The 25,011-nt window shown below is 44.6% G+C and overlaps 2 protein-coding genes across 2 annotated transcripts in view; both read right to left on the reverse strand.

Annotated features, from left to right (window-relative positions):
* Positions 1–2,459: 2,459 nt before the first annotated feature.
* The window catches only part of GALNT14 (polypeptide N-acetylgalactosaminyltransferase 14), a 460,225-nt gene continuing 437,673 nt past the window's right edge, over positions 2,460–25,011 (reverse strand). Inside the window, exons 14-15 of the mRNA XM_077282130.1 lie at positions 5,559–5,678; positions 2,460–4,507 (exon numbers count right to left, since the gene is read on the reverse strand). Of these exons, the coding sequence (XP_077138245.1) occupies positions 4,340–4,507; positions 5,559–5,678 (288 nt within the window). The 3' untranslated portion in view covers positions 2,460–4,339. The remainder of the gene's footprint in view (positions 4,508–5,558; positions 5,679–25,011) is intronic.
* Positions 11,120–24,934, reverse strand: LOC143804235 (uncharacterized). The gene is made up of 2 exons (XM_077282131.1): positions 19,448–24,934; positions 11,120–11,851 (listed from the first exon to the last, which is right to left on the reverse strand). The coding sequence occupies exon 1, from the start codon at positions 21,619–21,621 to the stop codon at positions 20,671–20,673; it is 951 nt and encodes a 316-aa protein (XP_077138246.1). The 5' UTR covers positions 21,622–24,934; the 3' UTR covers positions 11,120–11,851; positions 19,448–20,670.

Raw genomic sequence — 25,011 nt, forward strand, 5'->3', positions numbered from 1 at the left:
CTGTATTATCTGTACACTATACACTATATACAGAGCTCCTGTGTATGTCACGGGTGATCATTGTATTTGTACACTATATACAGCGCTCCTGTGCATAATGTCATGGGTGATCACTGCATTATCTGTACACTGACACTATAGAGCTCCTGTGTGTAATCTCATTGGTGATCACTGTATTACCTGTACACTTTCACTATACAGTGCATACTATATATAGAACTCCTGTGTATGTCACTGGTGATCACTGTATTACCTGTACACTGACACTATATACAGAGCTCCAGCGTATTATGTCACTGGTGATCACTGTATTGCCTGCACACTATACATTATACAGAGCTGTGTATAATGTCACTGTGATCAATCTATTATCTGTAAACTGACACTATATACAGAGCTCCTGTGTATGTCAATGGTGATCATTTTATTACCTGTACACTATACACAGCTCCTATGTACAGTATATCATGGGTGATCACTGTATTATCTGTACACTATACAGAGCTCATGTGTATAATGTCACTGGTGATCATTATGTGCACACTGACACTATATACAGAGCTCCTGTGTATAAAGTCATTGGTGAGTCAGTGTGTTACTTGTATACTTCCACTATATACTATTTAGTATATACAAAGCTCCTGTGTATAATGTCACTTATGGTAATATTAGTATTGTGTTGTTTTTTTTTATTATTAATGATCAATATTGTAGTATTCGGTCATTACGTGGTGGTAATATGTGGTCCGGCCATGGTGTGATGGTATTTGTTCCTTGTATGTGGTATTATTCGGTCATTATGTGTTGGTAATATGTGATCTGGTCAAGAAGTGATGGCATTTGTTCCTTGCACTGTATGTGGTATTATTCGGTCATTATGTAGTCTGGTCATGGTGTGATGGTATTTGTCCCCTGTATGTGGTATTATTCTGTCACTATATGGTGGTAATATGAGGTCTGGTCATGGTATGATAGTATTTTTCCCCTATATGTAGTAGTATTCGGTCACTATGTGGTGGTAATATGTGGTCTGGTCATGGTGTGGCGGTATTTGTCCCTGTATGTGGTATTATTGTTCATTTTTAAAAATGTATGTGACACATTCCCGAAAATGTTGCCAGTATGAAGCCCTGAAATTTCTGGTGGCAGCACTGCAGACAGGAGTCTTTGGCAGTTATATTATTATTGTCAACAGCCTACACAATACACACATGGCTGACCTGATGCGTGATCTGCTAAACCCATCCAACTCTACATAGGACATTGGAGAAGACAGGTCACAAAATAACATTCCCTCATTGTGGCATGTGTCATTGTGCAGAAATCATTCTCCGGTCAGCCATCCACATATGGAAATCAGAATCGCAGAAATGGTGTCTGCATGGATATCTGTCACTTCAGCTGGGATAATGCTTCCCCCCATCCTGTGACAGTAAAGCGGAGAATTCTGCATTAATAGAGCAGATTCCTACTGGAAATAGTCAGCAAAAGGTCAATCTGGAAAGGGAAGTTGTTTTGAATATTTGGGAGCCCGACGAATTGGAACAGTTTGCAATTTGATTTGCACAAATTGCCAAAAATGAACACAAAAAATGCACCGTCATTTTACACAAAACTGAAGATTAGTTAGCAGAGAAGAAAGCTTACATCACCTCTGATGCAACCACACAGCTTTCCCCATAATGACTGTCGCATCATAAGGTACAGCCAATCAGGAGGGATTATCATAGTCTGTATAAAAGCCGAGGCAGGGAACACAGTGGTCACTTTGTAATGAATCTGGAAAGTGAGAAGACGTCACAGCTCACAGATTAGTCATAGAGGCAAGGAATGAAAGCCATAAAAACACTGAAAAAACACTACAGACAGTGTGTGCGTCAGCACAGCAGTCCAAAACAGATCCAGCTATTTACCCATATATGTTCTGGTCACTTTAAGATACGTTTTCCTTAAAGAGTTTGAAAAGTGTTCAATACAGTCCTCGGCCGACCTGGGGCACTAAATCATTAGTAGCCCATTTACAGAGCCGCCCTAATTGAGATATAACCGATCGTTCAGTGCACGCAGGCTGCCATTGATCTCTGCAGCGCGAGTCCTGTGTACACAGAATAATACGCTGCCGAGAAAGATAAACAGCCCAAATTATGGAACCCTAAACAATATACAAATATCGCCACTATACCCAACCCAAATAATATTAGAAAGGTTTGTAACACGCTGCTCAAATAATATTATCACATAAAGCTCAAATAATGCCGCCATACGGGGCACACAATGCTGTTGTATCTAGCACTGACCAGAATGTATAATTCAGCTTGTTCTACCGCAGTGATAGTAAAGTAACAAGTAGACGTCACATTCAGCACCTACTCACCAGAAACGGACGTCTCCGGGCCACGCACTTCAGGTTGTCAGCCCATGTGCGACAACCAGGATAAAGAACAAGACATGAACTCGACCATGTTAAAAATGATTTTATTTCTGAAAGATGGTCCGTATCACAGGGACTGAGTCACCTTTAAGAGGTTTCAAAAACCTCTGTGTAAAACTTTGGTAAGTTCTTTATTTCCATGCGGCCGTTTCAGGATTTCCTGCAGATGCAGAAATAGCAAAATACCAACGAATTTTATTTCTTTTCTTTTTGTGCCAAATTTCAAAAGAATTCATAAATTATTTTATGTTTAATACATATACAAGTAAAATATATCTATATATTATATGTGAGGTCAGGAGCTCTGCTCCCACCGCTCACAACCATACAAACTGGAAAACTGATTTTTAGGACCAAAGACCTTAAAACGCAAATTCACCTTCAGTTCAGCAAGAAAGTTTTCAAGTACATAAAGATGCTGGGGCTATCATCAGTAGCATGTATTCTACTCCAGTCACATCCAAAGCTGGGAGGGATGGAGGGAGGGAAGGAAGGGAGGGATGGATGGAGGGATGGAAGGAAGGAAGGGAGGGAAGAAAGGAAGGAAGGGATGAAAGGAAGAAAGGGAAGAAAGGGAGGGAGGGAAGAAAGGAAGCAAGGGAGAGAGGGGAGAAAGGAAGGAAGGGAAGGAAGGAAGGGAGGGAAGAAAGAAAACAAGGGAGAGAGGGGAGAAAGGAAGGGAGGGAAGGAAGGAAGGGAGGGAAGGAAGAGAGGGAAGAAAGGAAGGAAGGGAGGGAGGGAGGGAAGAAAGGGGAGAAGGGAAGGGAGGGAAGAAAGGAAGTGAGGGATGAAAGGAAGGGAGGCAGGGAAGGAAGGGAGAAAGGAAGCAAGGGAAGGAGGGATGAAAGGTAGGAAGAGAGGGAAGAATGGAAGAGTGGGAGGGAAGAAACGAAGGGGGGAGGGGAAAGAGGGAGATAATAAGGAAGAAAAGGAGGGAGGTAGTAAGGGAGGGAGGTTGTAAGGAAGAGAGTGAAGGAAGGAAGAAAGGAAGGAAGGAAGGAAGGGAGGGAAGAAAGGGAGTGAGGGAGGAATGGAAGAGAGGGAGGGAAAAAAGGAGTGAGGTAGTAAGGAAGGGAGGGATGGAGGAAAGAAGGAAGAAATAAAATAAAGGGAGGGAGGGAAGAAAGAAAGGAAGTGAAGGAGGGAAGAATGGAAGGGAGGAAGGAAAAAAGGAAAAAGGGGAGGGAAAAAAGGATGGGGTAGGGAAGAAAGGGAGGGAAGGAAAACAGGGAGGGGAAGGAAGGAGGGAAAGAAGGGAGGGAGAGAGGGAAGGAAGGAGGAAAAGAGGTAGTAAGGGAGGAAGGGAAGGGATGGAGGGAAGGAGTAAGTGAGGGAAAGAGGAATGGGGAAGGAGGGAGGTAAGGAACGGAGGAAGGGAAGAAGGGAGGTCGTAAAGGAAGGAAGGAAGGATAGACAGACAGATTCACAGATAGACGTGTCCGCTCATGTTACACCTCATGACTGGAGAATCGTTGGTTCATTTGAACATCGTCTATTAGTCCCAAATTCCCATGTGGCTGATGATCAGTAATGTGACCCCCCCATTTGTGGTGAAGCATGAGTGCGGATCTAACCCTGTTCTCTCACCCCCCCCCCCCCCCCGTGTGCTTTTATCTATCCCTTATGTGATGATAATGAATGATAATGGCGTCCCCCTCACATGTCAGCCGTCATTTCTCCGTTCTTCAGTGGCCTCTACTGGAAAACAAAACATTCTACCCTTGAGTTGCCATTTTCTTCCCCTTCCGCGTCTCCATTGTCATTTTCTTGCTCCTGATTTTGCTCCTTAATAATTTCGTCTTTCCTGTCCGGTTTTCCGTACTGCAGCGGAGCGGCGCTGGCGTCACTGCAGGCAATGGACTTTGCCACGAGGGTTTCCTCTATTCCAGTGCGATGGTCTTACTGCCCTCAGTGGAAGTCATGTAGGACCATTTCCCAGCGCTGGCTGATGGCGGTGGTCTCGCACGGGTTGATCACGATCTCTCTGTTGTTTTCATCGGTGTCGCCGATGATTTCCGTATCCAGACAGAAGTGCGATGCCATGTGCTCGATGTGAGAGCCGACTTTACTCCACCTCTGACGCCAAGAAGAAAACAAAAACGTTAAAGCCGAGGGTTAGAAGACGGGGAAAATATTTACAGTAAATAGAAATAAATATTGACATTATATTTCCCTTTCCCCAGACTACAGGGAATGGCAGGGGAGCCATAGAATATCTATATGGCTGTGATCCCCCGTCCTCTGCTTATTCTGTCCCAGTCTATACAGCAAAGCTTACAAGTGAACTGCACAAATGTCCACGTATTTTGTGTGGTGCTACTGTGGTCAGTGTGAAAACTGAAAAATGTATATATTCTATAGTTACATAAAATTAAATAATTATGAAACACAGTCACCAATTTGCACCTGAAAAAGATCTGTTGACCTTTTAAGGGGGTTGAAGACATTTGCAAGGTACTGTCTATATTTTCAAAGGTCTATAAATATTTATAAGGATACATATTTGGTTACAAAAGAAGAAATACATGGATATAATATTCAAAAAGACAACTACAGATGGGATTACATTATTATTTTTGGGGGGAGGAGGAACTGAAAAAGCTCTTCTTATATACAGGATACAGACTTCGCTACTTATTTACTGTTCTTTTGAATCCTCCTTCAGACTTAAGAGGCCAATAAATAAAATGTTCCCCTGCTAACATGTTCTCTCGTTATATTGGTTGCAGTAAAGCAAGGTTCCGCTGTTGCAAAAATGCATTGTAGATTCTAACCTCAAGGTGGCGCCATCCACAATCCACATAATAAAAACCATTGGGAGAAAATTCTCTTACAATTATTTAGATTTTTCATCGTCTTATTCACAGTATTTCTGCTATTATTAATTTGGGGGATTTTTTTTTTAGTTTTGGGGAATATTATAATTTATTATCGATTTGGGGTATGACAAATGAAGTTTTAACCCTTCAATCCTGACCCTTTCCCCTTTCACTCTCTTCCCCACCAAAAATAGTGATGTAGATATTGGGACCATGGTGGAGACTCGTTTCTGTCACTTTGACCATGTACAAAGTATAGATCGACTTCTTCATATTCGGCTACATCGGGGCGCACTGTGTGACCTCACCTGTCGGCCATCTCCGTCTTTGCAGGGTAAGAGAACCACCTGGGTCCCGGGAAATAAAGTGTGCACCGACAGACACAGATCCTGCTGGCTGATCTGCTGAACCTGAGTGTAAATCCAGTCCTGGGAAACATAACACAGGACAGGGTTAAAATATCAATTAGCACCTCACTAATGTAGCACAGCTGGATTTCTCATTTACAGGGGTCCTCCAATTTAGACGACCCTTACTTTCTAGGAGGATCTTTTGACATTGAATCGATCACAAAGTGTCCCCCACTCCTCTCCTGGGAACCCCCCTAGCTGTGATCTATAGGGAAACCATGCAATAATTGTTGCATTTCCCTGCAGCTCCTCCGCAGGTGAAACAAAGTATTACACAGGTCCAAGTCACGTCAATGTTCTGTCTGTGTAATATGGGACAGGACCTGGGGAGAAAGAGTCGTTATTTCCAGCCGCTCTCCACCCTGGCCAAGAAGTGAAGATCCCGAGCAGAGGATGCTCATCTATTACCTTAGAATTCCTTAAAGGGGGTATGTAATTTTTTTTTTGTAATGGGGAGGGCGGCTTTATAGGGTCTTTTGAGCACAATTTTTTTTAAAAAGTAACTATTTTAATAATAATAATAATAATAATAATAATAATAGTGTCCTGATTTGTTTCACTTTGTAGAAACTCAATATTCCTGAGCTGTCTGTGTATATTGTTGCCAAGGATTTATAATCGGTTTTCATCTTCTTAGATCAATATTATTATGACACTTTTAATTGCAGAACTATCTTCTAATTGATTTGAGACGCGGAGTATGAATCATGTCACCGCACGTACAACGCTGCGCGGCGCCTTAATTAAAGCAAAGATGTCAGGATGATGAAGGAGGAGGAAGGAAAAAGGCAAAATAAGAGGAAGAGATTACTGAATGTATCACAGGGTGAAGGCGCAGAGCAGGGATCAGATGTGCACAGACCATTCCCCACACAGATACAATGTATCGAGCGGCACACGGACTAATATCAACCACAGCACAAAGGAAGCGACGACCCCGCGATTATCCAAGAACCCGGAGTGATGGCGGAAACTACTGATGAAGAGGACTTCAATCAATAACAAGTGCGAGAATTGTATAGAGACATAAAGGCAAAAAGTACTAACCACGATTACATCAATACACCGCGTTCCAAATTATTATGTACAAGCTCTTTTTTATAATGCTCACATCATCGATCGTTCGAGGATAAATCACATTTTATTGGACAAATCTCCCAATGAGAACAGGATTCTTTATCAAAACTAATAAAGATGCGGAACATTCTGGTATCCTCCATTTTGATACAGGAAAGATTCAGAAGTGGTTTTAGTTCCATTATCAAAACTAAAAATTCTGAAAGTTATTCTGCACAAACGTTTCCAAACAGTTTGTAGATTGTAGAAAAACTGAAAATGGTAATTTGTCGAATCTGCAGCAATAAGCGATCACATTTACTGACATCAAAATATCTTAACAAGCCAAGTTACATGTAACAAAGGAACCTTCATAGATGTCACAAATCTAGCATCCATTAAACTTGTGAGTTTTTGCATAGTTTCTACTTGTATTTCTTTGCAGGATGTCTGAATGGACTCACCCTCATAGATCTATTGTTTGTACATAAAAGCAGTATTATACTAGTTATATTCTTGTACATAGAAGCAGTATTATAGTAGTTATATTCTTGTACATAGGGGCAGTATTATAGTAGTTATATTCTTGTACATAGAGGCAGTATTATAGTAGTTATATTCTTGTACAAAGGGGCAGTATTATAGTAGTTATATTCTTGTACATAGGAGCAGTATTATAGTAGTTATATTCTTGTACATAGGGGCAGTATTATAGTAGTTATATTCTTGTACATAGGAGCAGTATTATAGTAGTTATATTCTTGTACATAGGAGCAGTATTATAGTAGTTATATTCTTGTACATAGGGGCGGTATTATAGTAGTTATATTCTTGTACATAGGGGCAGTATTATAGTAGTTATATTCTTGTACATAGAAGAAGTATTATAGTAGTTATATTCTTGTACATAGGGGCAGTATTATAGTAGTTATATTCTTGTACATAGGGACAGTATTATAGTAGTTATATTCTTGTACATAGGAGCAGTATTATAGTAGTTATATTCTTGTACATAGGGGCAGTATTATAGTAGTTATATTCTTGTACATAGGAGCAGTATTATAGTAGTTATATTCTTGTACATAGGGGCAGTATTATAGTAGTTATATTCTTGTACATAGGAGCAGTATTATAGTAGTTATATTCTTGTACATAGGGGCAGTATTATAGCAGTTATATTCTTGTGCATAGGAGCAGTATTATAGTATATTCTTGTATATAGGGGCAGTATTATAGTAGTTATATTCTTGTACATAGGAGCAGTATTATAGTAGTTATATTCTTGTACATAGGGGCAGTATTATAGTAGTTATATTCTTGTACATAGGAGCAGTATTATAGTAGTTATATTCTTGTACATAGGAGCGGTATTATAGTAGTTAGATTCTTGTATATAGGGGCAGTATTATAGTAGTTATATTCTTGTACATAGGAGCAGTATTATAGTAGTTATATTCTTGTACATATGGGCCGTATTATAGTAGTTATATTCTTGTACATAGGAGCAGTATTATAGTAGTTATATTCTTGTACATAGGAGCAGTACTATAGTAGTTATATTCTTGTACATAGGGGCAGTATTATAGTAGTTATATTCTTGTACATAGGGGCAGTATTATAGTAGTTATATTCTTGTACATAGGAGCGGTATTATAGTAGTTATATTCTTGTGCATAGGAGCGGTATTATAGTAGTTATATTCTTGTACATAGGAGCGGTATTATAGTAGTTATATTCTTGTACATAGGAGCGGTATTATAGTAGTTATATTCTTGTACATAGGAGCGGTATTATAGTAGTTATATTCTTGTACATAGGAGTAGTATTATAGTAGTTATATTCTTGTACATAGGGGCAGTATTATAGTAGTTATATTCTTGTACATAGGAGCAGTATTATAGTAGTTATATTCTTGTACATAGGGGCAGTATTATAGTAGTTATATTCTTGTACATAAGGGGCAGTATTATAGTAGTTATATTCTTGTACATAGGGGCAGTATTATAGCAGTTATATTCTTGTGCATAGGAGCAGTATTATAGTAGTTATATTCTTGTATATAGGGGCAGTATTATAGTAGTTATATTCTTGTACATAGGAGCAGTATTATAGTAGTTATATTCTTGTACATAGGGGCAGTATTATAGTAGTTATATTCTTGTACATAGGAGCAGTATTATAGTAGTTATATTCTTGTACATAGGAGCGGTATTATAGTAGTTATATTCTTGTATATAGGGGCAGTATTATAGTAGTTATATTCTTGTACATAGGAGCAGTATTATAGTAGTTATATTCTTGTACATATGGGCCGTATTATAGTAGTTATATTCTTGTACATAGGAGCAGTATTATAGTAGTTATATTCTTGTACATAGGAGCAGTACTATAGTAGTTATATTCTTGTACATAGGGGCAGTATTATAGTAGTTATATTCTTGTACATAGGGGCAGTATTATAGTAGTTATATTCTTGTACATAGGAGCGGTATTATAGTAGTTATATTCTTGTGCATAGGAGCGGTATTATAGTAGTTATATTCTTGTACATAGGAGCGGTATTATAGTAGTTATATTCTTGTACATAGGAGCGGTATTATAGTAGTTATATTCTTGTACATAGGAGCGGTATTATAGTAGTTATATTCTTGTACATAGGAGTAGTATTATAGTAGTTATATTCTTGTACATAGGGGCAGTATTATAGTAGTTATATTCTTGTACATAGGAGCAGTATTATAGTAGTTATATTCTTGTACATAGGGGCAGTATTATAGTAGTTATATTCTTGTACATAGGAACAGTATTATAGTAGTTATAATCTTGTACATAGGAGCAGTATTATAGCAGTTATATTCTTGTACATAGGGAGCAGTATTATAGTAGTTATATTCTTGTACATAGGGGGCAGTATTATAGTAGTTATATTCTTGTACATAGGGGCAGTATTATAGTAGTTATATTCTTGTACATAGGGGCAGTATTATAGTAGTTATAATCTTGTACATAGAGGCATTATTATAGTAGTTATATTCTTGTACATAGGAGCAGTATTATAGTAGTTATATTTCTGTACATAGGAGAAGTATTATAGTAGTTATAATCTTGTACATAGGGGCAGTATTATAGCAGTTATATATTTGTACATAGGGGCAGTATTATAGTAGTTATATTCTTGTACATAGAGGCAGTATTATAGAAGTTATATTCTTGTACATAGGGGCAGTATTATAGTAGTTATATTTCTGTACATAGGGGGCAGTGTTATAGTAGTTATATTCTTGTACATAGGGGCAGTATTATAGTAGTTATATTCCTGTACATAGGGGGCAGTATTATAGTATCTATATTCTTCTACATATAGGACAGTATTATAGTATTTAATTCTAATCAGTAAAAAATGTACGTAAACTACCGTAATCACAATCTTTTCTGTATGATTTGTTACAGCACTACAGATATTTATAGTCAATGACTGGAACATGCCCTTCATATCGGATACTTTCCAATAAAACTACTTAGTACTTTTAATAATAGATGATTTTGGGATCTAATGGTCTAAGTCTCTAAGAACACTTATGCATCAGAATGCAATGATGTCATGGAGGTACAAGTCACTTTCCTAACTTGAAGACGTCTCTGTGTATTGATAGTTTAATATATTCAATACACATTTTTCTGCAGATTTCCTATAATACTGAGGAGATACAGAAGACGTTACATGGGGTTAATATATCCACACTCACATTGTGCTGCGTTCAGACTGTGGACTCTTCGGCACTAAGCGCTGTCATCTCGATGTTACAATGACTTTCACTATCTTATAATAAATGTGACAGCCTTCCCGGAAATAGCTGTGATAAATGGTCAATGAACAAGCATTTAGAGAAATGAATTCTTCACAATGGTATCAGTCTGAGCTGTGGATTTCTGTTGAACCCATTTACATTTATGTGCAAAGAATTAAATGAGATTGTGGAGGTAAAGTACAATTTATACCGGCGCTCTGTCACGTGCTCATGCCTGCGGGTTAAATGAATATCATCGAAAAACACGACTAATAAATAAACCTGTTGAAGGTTACATCATGTGTCATGGCTGTATAGGATGGTATATAAATCTGTATGCAGTGAGCTCCCCTAGTGGTGGCTGTATAAATCTGTATGTAGTGAGCTCCTCCTAGTGGAGGCTGTATAAATCTGTATGTAGTGAGCTCCTCCTAGTGGTGGCTGTATAAATCTGTATGTAGTGAGCTCCTCTAGTGGAGGCTGTATAAATCTGTATGTAGTGAGCTCCTCCTAGTGGAGGCTGTATAAATCTGTATGTAGTGAGCTCGCTCTAGAGGTGACTGTATAAATCTGTATGTAGTGAGCTCCCCCTAGTGGTGGCTGTATAAATCTGTATGTAGTGAACTCTTTTATTATAAAAATACAAAACTTACAATCAATAAATAGCAAAAATCAAAACCCCAGCAAAAGCAACTGTCCGAGTCCAACATTACCCCCCCAGTCCAAAGCAAAGTCCGAGTCCAGCATAACTGCCCTTAGTCAAAGCAACCCCGCAAAAGAAAAAAAACTGCCTTCTTCTTTCTCAGAGAAGCTTCCTCCATCTTTCCTTCTTATGCTGTTTTCTGTCCTTTACTCATCTTTTCACTTTTTGATTCCTCCAGATCTCCTCCTCCCCAGGTTACATCACCCAAGGAGAGAGGAAACATTTTATTAATACACACGCACATACACACTTCATACCAAACCTGACAAAGAAAACTCTGGTCCATCGCCCAAAAAGAAACATTATAGCCACCTGGCTTAAACACATCTATCTAAATCACACAAAAAAAAATTGTATTTATTTATTTTTTTTAAATTTATATATATATTTTTATTATTATTTAATTTTAAAAATTTTTTTTTTTTACACAGCAAACACAACTATAAACAACCTACCACCAAACCCACACAATACAAAAATAAGCTCACCGAGGAACTCATAACCTCTTGCTTATAAGACAGGTGCATTAACCCTGTAAGCCACAGAATCATCATCTTACAATACAATGCTACATAACTCTCTATATACAACACTTACCCAGAGCCAGGATTGGTGCCTGTAAGCCCTATATCAATAATTCACTTCTGCAAAACAAAAATCTGATAGTGAAAAGCCCCAGCCCGCCACCGGGAAACCGGAGATGACAGGCTTCTACCCTAACAATCCTTACCCTACCAGCCGTCCATACCTGTCTAGACATCTGCCCCTATTTATCTACCTACCTTTCCCTGTCTCTCCCTGCCTGACCCTACTACCCTACCTAATTCACCGCGTGCCTACCTAACTGTCCCTAGGCTGTCCCTATCCTGTCCCTAACTATCTACCTGTCCCTACTGAAGCTATCTACCTGTCCCTACCACCTACCTGCTTATCTAAGCCCTAGGTACATTAACCCCTTCACCCCCAAGGGTGGTTTGCACGTTAATGACCGGGCCAATTTTTACAATTCTGACCACTGTCCCTTTATGAGGTTATAACTCTGGAACGCTTCAACGGATCTTGGCGATTCTGACATTGTTTTCTCGTGACATATTGTACTTCATGATAGTGGTAAAATTTATTTGATATTACCTGCGTTTATTTGCAAAAAAAATGGAAATTTGGCGAAAATTTTGAAAATTTTGCAATTTTCCAACTTTGAATTTTTATGCCCTTAAATCACAGAGATATGTCACACAAAATACTTAATAAGTAACATTTCCCACATGTCTACTTTACATCAGCACAATTTTGGAACCAAATTTTTTTGTTGTTAGGGAGTTACAAGGGTTAAAAGTTGACCAGCAATATCTCAATTTTACAACACCATTTTTTTTTAGGGACCACATCTCATTTGAAGTCATTTTGAGGGGTCCATATGATAGAAAATACCCAAGTGTGACACCATTCTAAAAACTGCACCCCTCAAGGTGCTCAAAACCATATTCAAGAAGTTTATTAACCCTTCTGGTGCTTCACAGGAATTTTTGGAATGTTTAAATAAAAATGAACATTTATCTTTTTTTCACAAAAAATTTACTTCAGCTCTAATTTGTTTTATTTTACCAAGGGTAACAGGAGAAAATGGACCCCAAAAGTTGTTGTACAATTTGTCCTGAGTACGCCGATACCCCATATGTGGGGGTAAACCACTGTTTGGGCGCATGACAGAGCTCGGAAGCGAAGGAGCGCCATTTGACTTTTCAATGCAAAATTGACTGGAATTGAGATGGGACGCCATGTTGCGTTTGGGGAGCCCCTGATGTGCCTAATCATTGAAACCCCCCACAAGTGACACCATTTTGGAAAGTAGACCCCCTAAGGAACTTATCTAGAGGTGTGGTGAGCACTTTGACCCACCAAGTGCTTCACAGAAGTTTATAATGCAGAACCGTAAAAATAAAAAATCATATTTTTTCACAAAAATTATCTTTTCACCCCCAATTTTATATTTTCCCAAGGGTAAGAGAAGAAATTAGACCCCAAAAGTTGTTGTACAATTTGTCCTGAGTACGCTGATACCCCATATGTGGGGGTAAACCACTGTTTGGGCGCATGGGAGAGCTCGGAAGGGAAGTAGCACCGTTTGACTTTTCAATGCAAAATTGACAGGAATTGAGATGGGACGCCATGTTGCGTTTGGAGAGCCACTGATGTGCCTAAACATTGAAACCCCCCACAAGTGACACCATTTTGGAAAGTAGACCCCCTAAGGAACTTATCTAGATGTGTTTTGAGCGCTTTGACCCACCAAGGGCTTCACAGAAGTCAATAATGCAGAGCCGTAAAAATAAAACAAAAATTTTTTCCCACAAAAATTATTTTTTTAGCCCCCAGTTTTGTATTTTCCCGAGGGTAGAAGGAGAAATTGGACCCCAAAATTTGTTGTCCAATTTGTCCTGAGTGCGCTGATACCCCATATGTGGGGGGGAACCACCGTTTGGACGCATGGAAGGGCTCGGAAGTGAAGGAGCGCCATTTGGAATGCAGACTTAGATGGAATGGTCTGCAGGCGTCACATTGCGTTTGCAGAGCCCCTAATGTACCTAAACAGTAGAAACCCCCCACAAGTGACACCATGTTGGAAAGTAGACCCCCTAGGGAACTTATCTAGATGTGTGGTGAGTGCTTTGACCCACCAAGGGCTTCACAGAAGTTTATAATGCAGAGCCGTAAAAATAAAACAAAAATTTTTTCCCACAAAAATTATTTTTCAGCCCCCAGTTTTGTATTTTCCCGAGGGTAACAGGAGAAATTGGACCCCAAAAGTTGTTGTCCAATTTGTCCTGAGTGCGCTGATACCCCATATGTGGGGGGAACCACCGTTTGGATGCATGGGAGGGCTCGGAAGGGAAGGAGCGCCATTTGGAATGCAGACTTAGATGGAATGGTCTGCAGGCGTCACATTGCGTTTGCAGAGCCCCTAATGTACCTAAACAGTAGAAGCCCCGCACAAGTGACCCCATTTTGGAAACTAGACCCCCCAAGGAACTTATCTAGATGTGTTGTAAGAACTTTGAACCCCCAAGTGTTTCACTACAGTTTATAACGCAGAGCCGTGAAAATAAAAAATCTTTTTTTTTCCCACAAAAATTATTTTTTAGCCCCCAGTTTTGTATTTTCCCAGGGGTAACAGGAGAAATTGGACCCCAAAGTTTGTTGTCCTATTTGTCCTGAGTACGCTGATACCCCATATGTTGGGGTAAACCCCTGTTTGGGCACACGGGAGAGCTCGGAAGGGAAGGAGCACTGTTTTACTTTTTCAACGCAGAATTGGCTGGAATTGAGATCGGACGCCATGTCGCGTTTGGAGAGCCCCTGATGTGCCGAAACAGTGGAAACCCCCCAATTATAACTGAAACCCTAATCCAAACACACCCCTAACCCTAATCCCAACAGTAACCCTAACCACACCTCTAACCCTGACACACCCCTAACCCTAATTCCAACCCTATTCCCAACCGTAAATGTAATCTGTTTAACCCTAACCGTAACTTTAGCCCCAACCCTAACTGTAGCCTAACTGTAGCCTTAACCCTAGCCCCAACCCTAGCCCTAACCCTAATGGGAAAATGGAAATAAATACATTTTTTTTATTTTTCCCTAACTAAGGGGGTGATGAAGGGGGGTTTGATTTACTTTTATAGCGAGTTTTTTAGCGGATTTTTATGATTGGCAGCCGTCACACACTGAAAGACGCTTTTTATTGCAAAAAATATTTTTTGCGTTACCACATTTTGAGAGCTATAAATTTTCCATATTTTGGTCCACAGAGTAATGTGAGGTCTTGTTTTTTGCGGGACGAGTTGACGTTTTTATTGGTAACTTTCTGGGCACGTCACATTTTTTGATCGCTTTTTATTCCGATTTTTGTGAGGCAGAATGACCAAAAACCAGCTATTCATGAATTTCTTTTGGGGGAGGCGTTTATACCGTTCCGCGTTTGGTAAAATTGATAAGCAGTTTTATTCTTCGGGTCAGTACGATTACAGCGATACCTCATTTATATTATTTTTTTATGTTTTGGCGCTTTTATACGATAAAAACTATTTTATGGAAAAAATAATTATTTTTGCATCGCTTTATTCTCAGGACTATAACTTTTTTATTTTTTTGCTGATCATGCTGTATGGTGGCTCGTTATTTGCGGGACAAGATGACGCTTTCAGCGGTACCATGGTTATTTATATCTGTCTTTTTGATCGCGTGTTATTCCACTTTTTGTTCGGCGGTATGATAATAAAGCGTTGTTTTTTGCCTCGTTTTTTTTTTTTTTTCTTACGGTGTTTACTGAAGGGGTTAACTAGTGGGCCAGTTTTATAGGTCGGGTCGTTACGGACGCGGCGATACTAAATATGTGTACTTTTATTGTTTTGTTTTTTTTATTTAGATAAAGAAATGTATTTATGGGAATAATATTTTTTTTTTTTTCATTATTTTGGAATATATATATATTTTTTTTTTTTTTACACATTTGGAAATTTTTTTTTTAACTTTTTTACTTTGCCCCAGGGGGGGACAATACAGATCGGTGATCTGCCAGTTTGCATAGCAATCACCGATCTGAGAGAAGTGCAGGCTGCTTCACAGTGCCTGCTATGAGCAGGCTTCTGTGAAGCCACCTCCCTCCCTGCAGGACCCGGATCCGCGGCCATCTTGGATCCGGGTCTGGAGCAGGCAGGGAGGGAGGTAAGACCCTCGCAGCAACGCGATCACATTGCGTTGCTGCGGGGGGCTCAGGGAAGCCCGCAGGGAGCCCCCTCCCTGCGCGATGCTTCCCTGCACCGCCGGCACATCGCGATCATGTTTGATCGCGGTGTGCCGGGGGTTAATGTGCCGGGAGCGGTCCGTGACCGCTCCTGGCACATAGTGCCGGATGTCAGCTGCGATAGGCAGCTGACACCCGGCCGCGCTCCCCCCGTGAGCGCCGCCGATCGCACTGGACGTACTATCCCGTCGGTGGTCATACGGGCCCACCCCACCTCGACGGGATAGTACGTCTGATGTCAGAAAGGGGTTAAATGAGAACCCTCTCCAGAGAAGAGAGGCCCTCGCTGCACCCAGCCTGTCATACTCCAGAGAGCGCACCTTCACCAGGCCACCCAGAATGTTCCTAACAACCTCGTCCCGGGGGAGGGTTTTTTGCTGAGTTGACACTAAGCACTAGTGCGTTCCACGTGTAAAACCTGACGACTAAACTGACTAGAAATAAAGTGCCCCGATCTCGGCCACCCAGGGATCCGAATGCCCCATACGCCCACTCCACATAGGAAAGGTGTGCCAGCCGAGGCCAACCTATGGAAGCACCCACCCTGTTGTAGACCCCTGTATTAAAAGGACACTGAAGGAGAAGTGCTCCATGCTTTCCAGCGTGTCGCAACACCCCTCACGGGGACAACCCCTAACATCGGAGTTCCTACACTTCAGGTTGTCCCTTACATACAGTTTCCCATGGAAGCAGCGCCAAGCCAAGTCCCAAAACTTCAAGGGGACCCGTGTAGAATTCAATAACCTCAGCCCACCCTCCAGATCCCGACTTGGGCAATCTTTGAGCACCAGAGGCTTCTGGAAATGGGTCAACAGGACCCTCCTGTCAAGGAATTTCCTCGACATGGTCCTGATCTCCCACATTCCCAGACCCCACCGGCGGATCACCTTCAGAACCGGGGTAGCGTAAGCCGGGAGATGCCCATGCGGTGTGCGCAGGTCCTTCACTTGCCCTCCTGTCTCCCATTCCTGGAAGAAGGGTCGAAGCCATCCCCTGCAGGAGAATACCCACGGAGGAGCCCTCTCTGACCAGAGGTTGGCGATGTTAGTCTTGACAAAAGTGTTTATTAGAAACACCACTGGGTTGACCATACCCAACCCTCCTAGTCCCTTTGTGCGATATGTGACCTCCCGCTTGACTAGGTTCAGCCTATTTCCCCATAACATCTGGAAAAACAGGCTGTAGACCCGTGTCCAGAGCGGCTCTGGCAACATGCAGACACTGCCCAGGTATATTAACAAGGGTAGCAAAAAACCCTTAACCAGGCTAACCCTTTCCCTCAGGGTCAAAGACCAACCCTTCCATTGGTCCACCTTCTGGGCGGCGATCTTAAGTCTGCCCTCCCAATTTTGCTGGGGGTAGTCCCCAGGGCCAAATTCGATGCCTAGGATTTTTGCCGATGCCTGGGGCTCTGTAAGAGTGTCCGGGAGACCAAAACTAGGGTCTCCCTCTCCCAGCCAGAGACTCTCACACTTTTCCTGATTAATTCTGGACCCAGAAGCCTCCGAGTAGTGATCAACCTCAGACATGACCCACTCCGCCTCCTCACCCGAGGACACGAAAAGGGAGACGTCATCGGCATACGCTACCACCCTCAGAGTGGCTTCCGGGGCCACCTGGTCCATCCTGACTCCCGCCAACGGCCCACGCTCAATCCTCCTTAAAAGGAGATCTATCGCGAACACGTATAACAGCGGGATCAATGGACAGCCCTGGCAGACCCCAGACCCAACCTCAAAAGGGCGGCCAGACCAACCATTCACGAGCGGGAAAGTCTCTGCCCCCGCGTACAAGATCTTTAGCCAATTTACAAACCCCCCAGGGAAAACGTACCTCAGAAGGATGGACCAGAAGTACTCATGGTTAACCCGATCAAAAGCCTTCGCCTGGTCTAAGGACAACAAATACACCTTCCAGTGACCTGCCCTGCCCTGCTCCACTGCCTCTCGGACACCGAGCACAGCACTAAACGTACTGCGGCCTGGAGCAGAGCAGTGCTGGGCCCCCGAAAGGAGCCGGGGTGCAAACTTCACCAGCCGTTTGAACAGCACCTTTGCCAGAACCTTATGGTCCGTATTGAGAAGCGCTATGGGACGCCAATTCTCAATATGGGATGGGTCCTTACCCTTTGACAGGATAATCAGGGCCGACTGCCTCATTGACTGGGAAAGAGCGCCCGAGGAGAGACACTCGTTAAACACCTCAGTCAAGAGAGGGACCAAGGAGTCCCTAATGGTCTTATAAAACTCGGATGTTAAGCCATCCGGACCTGGCGATTTCTTAGGCCGAAGCCCATCAATGGCCAGTCGCACTTCCTCTTCCCTGATTGGTTCTGTCAAAACGTGAAGCGAGGGGTCATCCCCTGGCTCAGGGATGGCCTCGGCCAGAAAAGCCGACATCACGTTCCGATCCAGATCCCTCTTCCCCAAGAGGTGTGAGTAGAAAGATCTGATCACCTCCAGGATCCCTGATTTGGATCTGTTCAGGGAACCCGTATCGTCGACCAAACCTGTCACCACCTTACAACTCACTGACGTCTTACAGTTTCTAATATCAGAGAACCCGAAAGCATAATGAGCCAAACCCGGGAACAAACACTAGTGTGATATATAATAATAATCACCCGGGCGCTTAAATCATTGCTCCAGCAACATTATATAAAGAGGAGAAACAGGAGCCTAGAGTACAAATGTAACCAATACTTTATTAATGAAAAAGTTAAAAATGTCGGACAAAAGACTGTACAAAAATGAGAGTACCACAAGAATACATGGAGGGGAACAAGAAAAAGGAACAACTCTACCTGTCCACTCCCTGGCACTAGATGAAATAAACATTAATTGGCGCCAATGTGTGATGGAAAATAGTAGGTGCCAAAATAGTGCATAGTACTAAAAAAATGGGAAGCGCAAAAAGCATGTGGAAAGACGCTGCCGTGTGACTATACAGCGCATGGTCTCAGGGCCAGTGCCCTGTGTAGTGACATGCAAAAACCTGAAGCACACCGGCAGTGAACAAGTATAATATGCTTACCCAAGTGAAGGGAGACAGACAGGAGAGGGTCCCACCGGTGGAAAGGCCCCATTAATAAAGTATTGGTTACATTTGTACTCTAGGCTCCTGTTTCTCCTCTTTATATAATCTTACAGTTTCTGTAGGAGTCAGGCGAGCGGTACCTCCCGAAATCCCTCTCAAAAACCAAAGATGTGTGCCTATCGTACTGACACCTCTTGAGTAAAGACTTCACTCTGGAGATCCCCTCACGGTCACCTCCAGCCGAGACGAGATGTTCGAGTTTCCTCCTCAGTTCCTGATACAGGCGGTACCTGCTCAGGCTCCTGAGGCTCGAGAGCTGGCGGAAGAAATTCGCAACCCGATCCTTGAACATCTCCCACCACTCTGACTTATCGCTACAGAGATCCAAAAGCGGTACCTGGCTCTGAAGAAAGTCCTCAAAGGATTGTCTTATCTCTGCTTCTTCCAAGAGGGACGAATTCAGCTTCCATAGTCCCCTTCCCATCCGAGGGGTTTCTGAAACATTCAGAGAAAAAGAAATCAGACAGTGATCGGAGAACTCCACCTCAACAACGGACACTGCTGAAGAGATGGCTTCCTCCTTTAAAAAAAACCTGTCTATCCTAGACCTACAATTACCTCTATGAAAGGTGAAACCACAGTGACCTAGGGTGTGCCGGATGTGGACATCCACCAGGCGAGCGTCACTAGCTATGCTATTAAGAGTATTACTATCATAAGCCAGCCGGTCAATGGAGCCTCCCCTATCACGAAGCCTTGTGACAGTGTTAAAGTCACCTCCAAAGACCACCTGCCGACTCGTAAAAAGATAGGGCTTAATCTTCAGGAAGAGACATTTATGGTCCCACTTTGACTGCAGACCATAGATGTTAATGAGCCGAAGCTCCTGTCCCCTCATGAAGACGTCTAAGACCAGGCACCTCCCCATTTCTACCTCGATAACTCTCCGGCATTCAACCGATGCAGTCTTAAAAAGGACTGCCACCCTGCTTCACGGCTCGGCCGCAAGAGACCAGTATGAAGACCCGCACCTCCACTCGCTCTCCGCCTTGCGTATGGCCCCCATATCCGTAAGCCTGGTCTCCTGCAAAAACAAAATTTCAGCCTCAAATCGGGTGAGAAAATCAAAGGCCGCAAATCTAGCCGCATCAGACTTTATACTAGTGACATTAATGGTCGCTAGAGTCAACGGGGTGGGTGCCGCCATCATGAGTGATCGAGTTAGATGGCCTTTTTCTTCCCCCAACCCTTTTTCTTAGCCTGCTCATCTCCGGACAATGAAGCCCCCCCTCTTCTTTTCAGAGAGACCGAGGTATCCATCCCTCCCACCTCTTTCTCATCTCTGGACCCAGGGTTGTCCCCACCTCCCGAGGAAGACACACCCCCTGGAGAAGGGACTCCCCCGCCTCCCAAAGGCCCTCCCGATGTTACCGCCGGAACCTCACCCCCGACTCCCGTCTCAGCAGGATCGTCAAGGGCTTGGAACCGGTTGGAGAGGGGGATCAGAGGGGAGTCGGTGGGACCTTCCTTAGGCACCTTGGTCAGGGAAGAATATTTTCCACCTTTTCTCTTTTTTTTACTTTTGGCACTCTTGGTACCCTTGTCACCCATTTCTTTTGGCTACTCCCCTCCATCCTCATCAAAACTTTCATATTGAGAGGCATCTGAGAGATCAGCCACTTCCTCATTCTCCATCCGTCTGATCTCCTCATTCACCACTTCCTCCCCCGGGGCCTCAGTGACATGGGCCGTCGCCTTGGAGGAGGGGGCAGCCATTACCCCAGTTTCCCGAGGCTCCTCCTGCCCCCTGCCCTCCTGACGCCTTGCCTGCCTCCGCTGGTAAGAGGGGCCCCTAGCCCTGCCATTCCTCATCAGCCCCTCAGCTCCTCCCCCGCTGCCACCTCCAACCTCTGCAGAAGTTGCACAGCCAGGAACTTCCTCGCGGCTCCCCTCCGCCCGGCCGGCCATGGCATTAGAGAAGGAACGAGGGCAGCGGCTGAACGGGTGACCTAGATCACCACACAGGTGACATCGAATGACACCACAGGATGCGGCGAGGTGACCCACCTCGCCACACAAGGAACATTTCTGCACCTTCCAGCCTGCGCTGAAGTGGCGAGGATCACCGCACCTGTGGCATACCTTCGGCTGCCCCTGGTAGAAGACCAGAATCCGATCCCTTCCCAGGAAAGCCGAGGAAGGGATGTGGGTGACAGTGCCACCTGAACGCTTCAACTTTACCATGAAGGTCCAGCCTCCTGACCAGATACCAAAATCGTCCTGGTTCTTCTTAGGGACCTCCACAACCTCGCCGTAGCGGCTCAACCAGGTCATTATGTCAACGCCAGAAAGAGACTCATTACATGTTAAAACGGTCACTTTCTTTGGCCCTCTTTGGCGAGAAATTGCTTCCACGGCGAACCCTCGCCAGCCGGGCTCCTCTTTTACCAGCTCATAATTCAACCAAAAGAGCTCCAAGCCCTCTGGCCGACCAAAGCTGATATCAAAGGTGGAGGTCCCAAAAGGATGTATCAGAGCAAAGATGTCAATAGCCCTGAAGTCCATCTTCATGAGGAGCTTCACCACATTTGTCCTGGATGGACACGCCTCATCGCCCCTCCAGCGAAGACGAACCACATTTCTCCTGGAGACCCCCTGCCCGGCTATCGGGAGGGACCACACAGTCTCCCCCCCCCCCTTTTCTCTTGGAAGGCAGCTAGACCAAACTTATCTAGCCAGTAGGACAACGCCACCTCTCTTCCCTCTACATTGATCGTCCGCTCCCCTTTTTTGAGGGCCTCCAGGAAACGGCAGTGAAAAGCTTCATTCCCTGGGTCCGGAGATGAGGAAGACCCCTGTGGAACCCCAGCGGCAGCAGCCGCATAACTAATGGCGGCTGCAGGTAAGGGGGACGATGGACCAGCCCCAATATTCCCTGAACCCTCAACTTCACAGTCAACCATCTCCACCTTACTTACCTCAGCCTCACGATTTTCACTGGTAGAAATCCCCGCACTGGCACCATTCACACCAACCATACCTCCACCAGAAACCGCCCCTGACCCGTCACCATTATCACAGACAATATTCACACCACTTGCACCACTTCCATTCTTATTTACATTTTTGTTTGCATTTTTTTTTTACTGCTTTCTGCTGGGGTTGTTGCTATTTGCAGTGCAGCTGCCCCTTTAAGATCCATACTGCAGGGTTTGATTACCACACCCTGCTTTGCAGCAGAGCATGTGCTGGCAGCTGCAGACTGTTGCTCCAGCCTCTCCTGCAGACCATCTCCACGCTCCTGTGTGCACTTCACCGCCGGGTCCCCCACAGATACAGGTGACACACATGCAGAGGACCCAGGCGGTGCGACCCCCTCCGGTGAGGGTGCAATCCGGGCCGGCAATACCGCAGCCATTACAGCTGCACCCGAGATGATAACCGGTGCCGGGGTCCCGGACTTTGACCCAGCATCGGATCTGCATGTGGGGGAACCCGACACCACAGCACACGCCGCCGATGATGCGGCCCCGGCTGACAGCGCACTGCCAACACTGCAGGGAGCGGTGACCACCGGCAAGGTACCCACAGCCTCCACCCCCCGAGCGTCAGCGGGTGCAGCAGGCACCAGGCCGTCCCCCGTTTCCACAGAGGATCGGGCCTGGACACCTCCACAGATGTTATTACCGCCCGCCACAGGGCCACACTCCAGACCATGCACACTGTCCGGCTCTGCAGCCGCATGCCCACTCTCGCCCCCTCTGCTACCGCCAGCAGAGATGGCGACCTGCGCCATACGACTTGTACTCTCCCCGCTCCCTCGCACCGGACCCACTGCAGGTCCCGGGCCGGGGTGGGTAGCGGGCTCCACACAGCGGGACCGGGGGGTCCCATGAAGGGGGACAAACACCAACCTCTCCTCCGATGTTTTCTTCCTTTTTTTGCTTTTCTTTTTCCCCCTCCTGGTTGCCTCGTCCCCGCAGACCTCATCCCCAAACTTCAGGTGGGCATAATTTACTGGGGACTCTAGCTGACGGATCTGCTGCAAGACGAGGCAACCCCCACTACTGCTGTTATCACTGCTGCTATCATCCGCATCACCCCCATCATCCTCTGAAATACTATTGTCTGATGGGAGTGGGACCTGCACTGGAGCTATCCCGCTGTGTGTGGCCTAGAGATAACTTACCAAGCCCCCAGGTGGGTACGGTGCCTCCTCCATCTCCTCATGGTCCACCTCCTCCACCTGGGTTGGACGCTGAGACCCCTCTGGCTCCTTTGCAGCAGCCATGTTGTGGAATCGGTCCTCATTTTTCAGCTTTTCTCGGATGGGCCCGCTGTTATCCAATATAGCCGCTCTCCAGGCTTCCATGCCCTCAATGCAGATCCTCAGGCTGGATATCCTGGCTGTTAGGGCAGACTTCTCTGTGCGGGAGGCTCTGCTTGCAGCTTGCCTCACCTCCTTCAGCTCCTCCCGGAGCCTTCTCAGGGTCTTCCCAGCCTCCTCATACTCCCTGAGGTACGCATGGACGGGGGAGCCATAGCTGGTAACCGACTCCCGTGCGGCCCTTTTGCCCCAATCCTTCTGCACCGCCGCCGCTGCACCTCTGCGAGTGCTCCGCTCACCTCTGGGAGGAGACACCGCAGTGGCCCTCGCCTCAGCCTTAGGGGCTTTGCAGCCCTCCTGGGTCTTCCTGGGCTCCTCCATGTTTTGGGCCTTGCCGGATCTGGTGACCCTCTTTGCCGGTTGCAATGAGCTCCCACCCCTCGCCGGCTTAGACCGAGGGGTGGGAGACGGGGACTCAGCCCCACAGTCCATCCACTACACCCCTCTCTTTCCTGGGTCAGAGAGGGGGAGGAAATTACTGGGTGAAAAAAAACAACTGGTGACTCTCCTGGAGCAAACAGACCAGCACCTTCCTCCACAGACTACAGGCTCCTAGTGGTGGCTGTAGAAATCTCTATGTAGTGAGCTCCCCCTAGTGGTGACTGTATAAATCTGTATGTAGGGAGCTCCCCCTAGTGGTGGCTGTATAAATCTGTATGTAGTGAGCTCCCCCTAGTCATGGCTGTATAAATCTGAATGTAGTGAGCTCCCGCTAGTGGTGACTATAACAATCTGTATGTAGTGAGCTCCCCCTAGTGGTGAGTGCAGGTATCTACTGTGTAATGTTTAATTTCCTCTCTAGCAGAAGATTTGGAACTTTGTGTTGATATAATAATAATTAGGTATATCAGATATGTTTAGAAATTGACCACCCCTGAGTTTGGTATCGTCAGCATTGCAGGGCTGTACGGTGCATGTGACTGTATTTCTACACGTGTATTAGTGGCATGGCATTCAGCTCACCGTAAATGATAATCTTTAGAACCAATTTGGCCATCACCGAATTTGAGGATAATTACTTTTGCAGCCACCAGCGAGTGCTACATTGTTGCAGGAGATACGCGGGTTATCGAACAGGGAAATCAGTGTGGCAGCGGCCGACGTTCACAGCGCACTGGACATTTATGGGACCCTCCCCTGTGAATGGCGCTGACCCAGCGTTTGTTACACGAGTGAGCCGAGCGATCTATTAATCTGCTGGTAATAGGAAACTGGAATTAGAAACATGGCGGTAACAATCGGCAGAGATGGAGCTTTGTACACGGCGTCCGGAGCCGGGGAAGAGCTGACACCATGAATCTCCGGCTTTATGATATAATTGGAGGTCAGCGCGGGCCGTGGATTCACTTTATGTGTCAGGAAGACAAGCTCAGGAACGTCAGGTAATGGATTGTAATAAGTGCAGCAAATAATTCCACATTTACTCGGCAGCGCAGAACCTGGAGATCAGAGAATAAAGCAATCTCAGCAGTTTATCTGTCAGTGTAAGGAGCAATATACTTCCTTTATCTCCACGGTTTATCTATCCTCGCACTGCACAGGAGGAAGGAGCAGCGCAGTCAGCGACCAGGATT

Source organism: Ranitomeya variabilis, chromosome 2, assembly GCF_051348905.1.
Source record: "Ranitomeya variabilis isolate aRanVar5 chromosome 2, aRanVar5.hap1, whole genome shotgun sequence".
In the NCBI taxonomy this organism is placed as follows: domain Eukaryota; kingdom Metazoa; phylum Chordata; class Amphibia; order Anura; family Dendrobatidae; genus Ranitomeya; species Ranitomeya variabilis.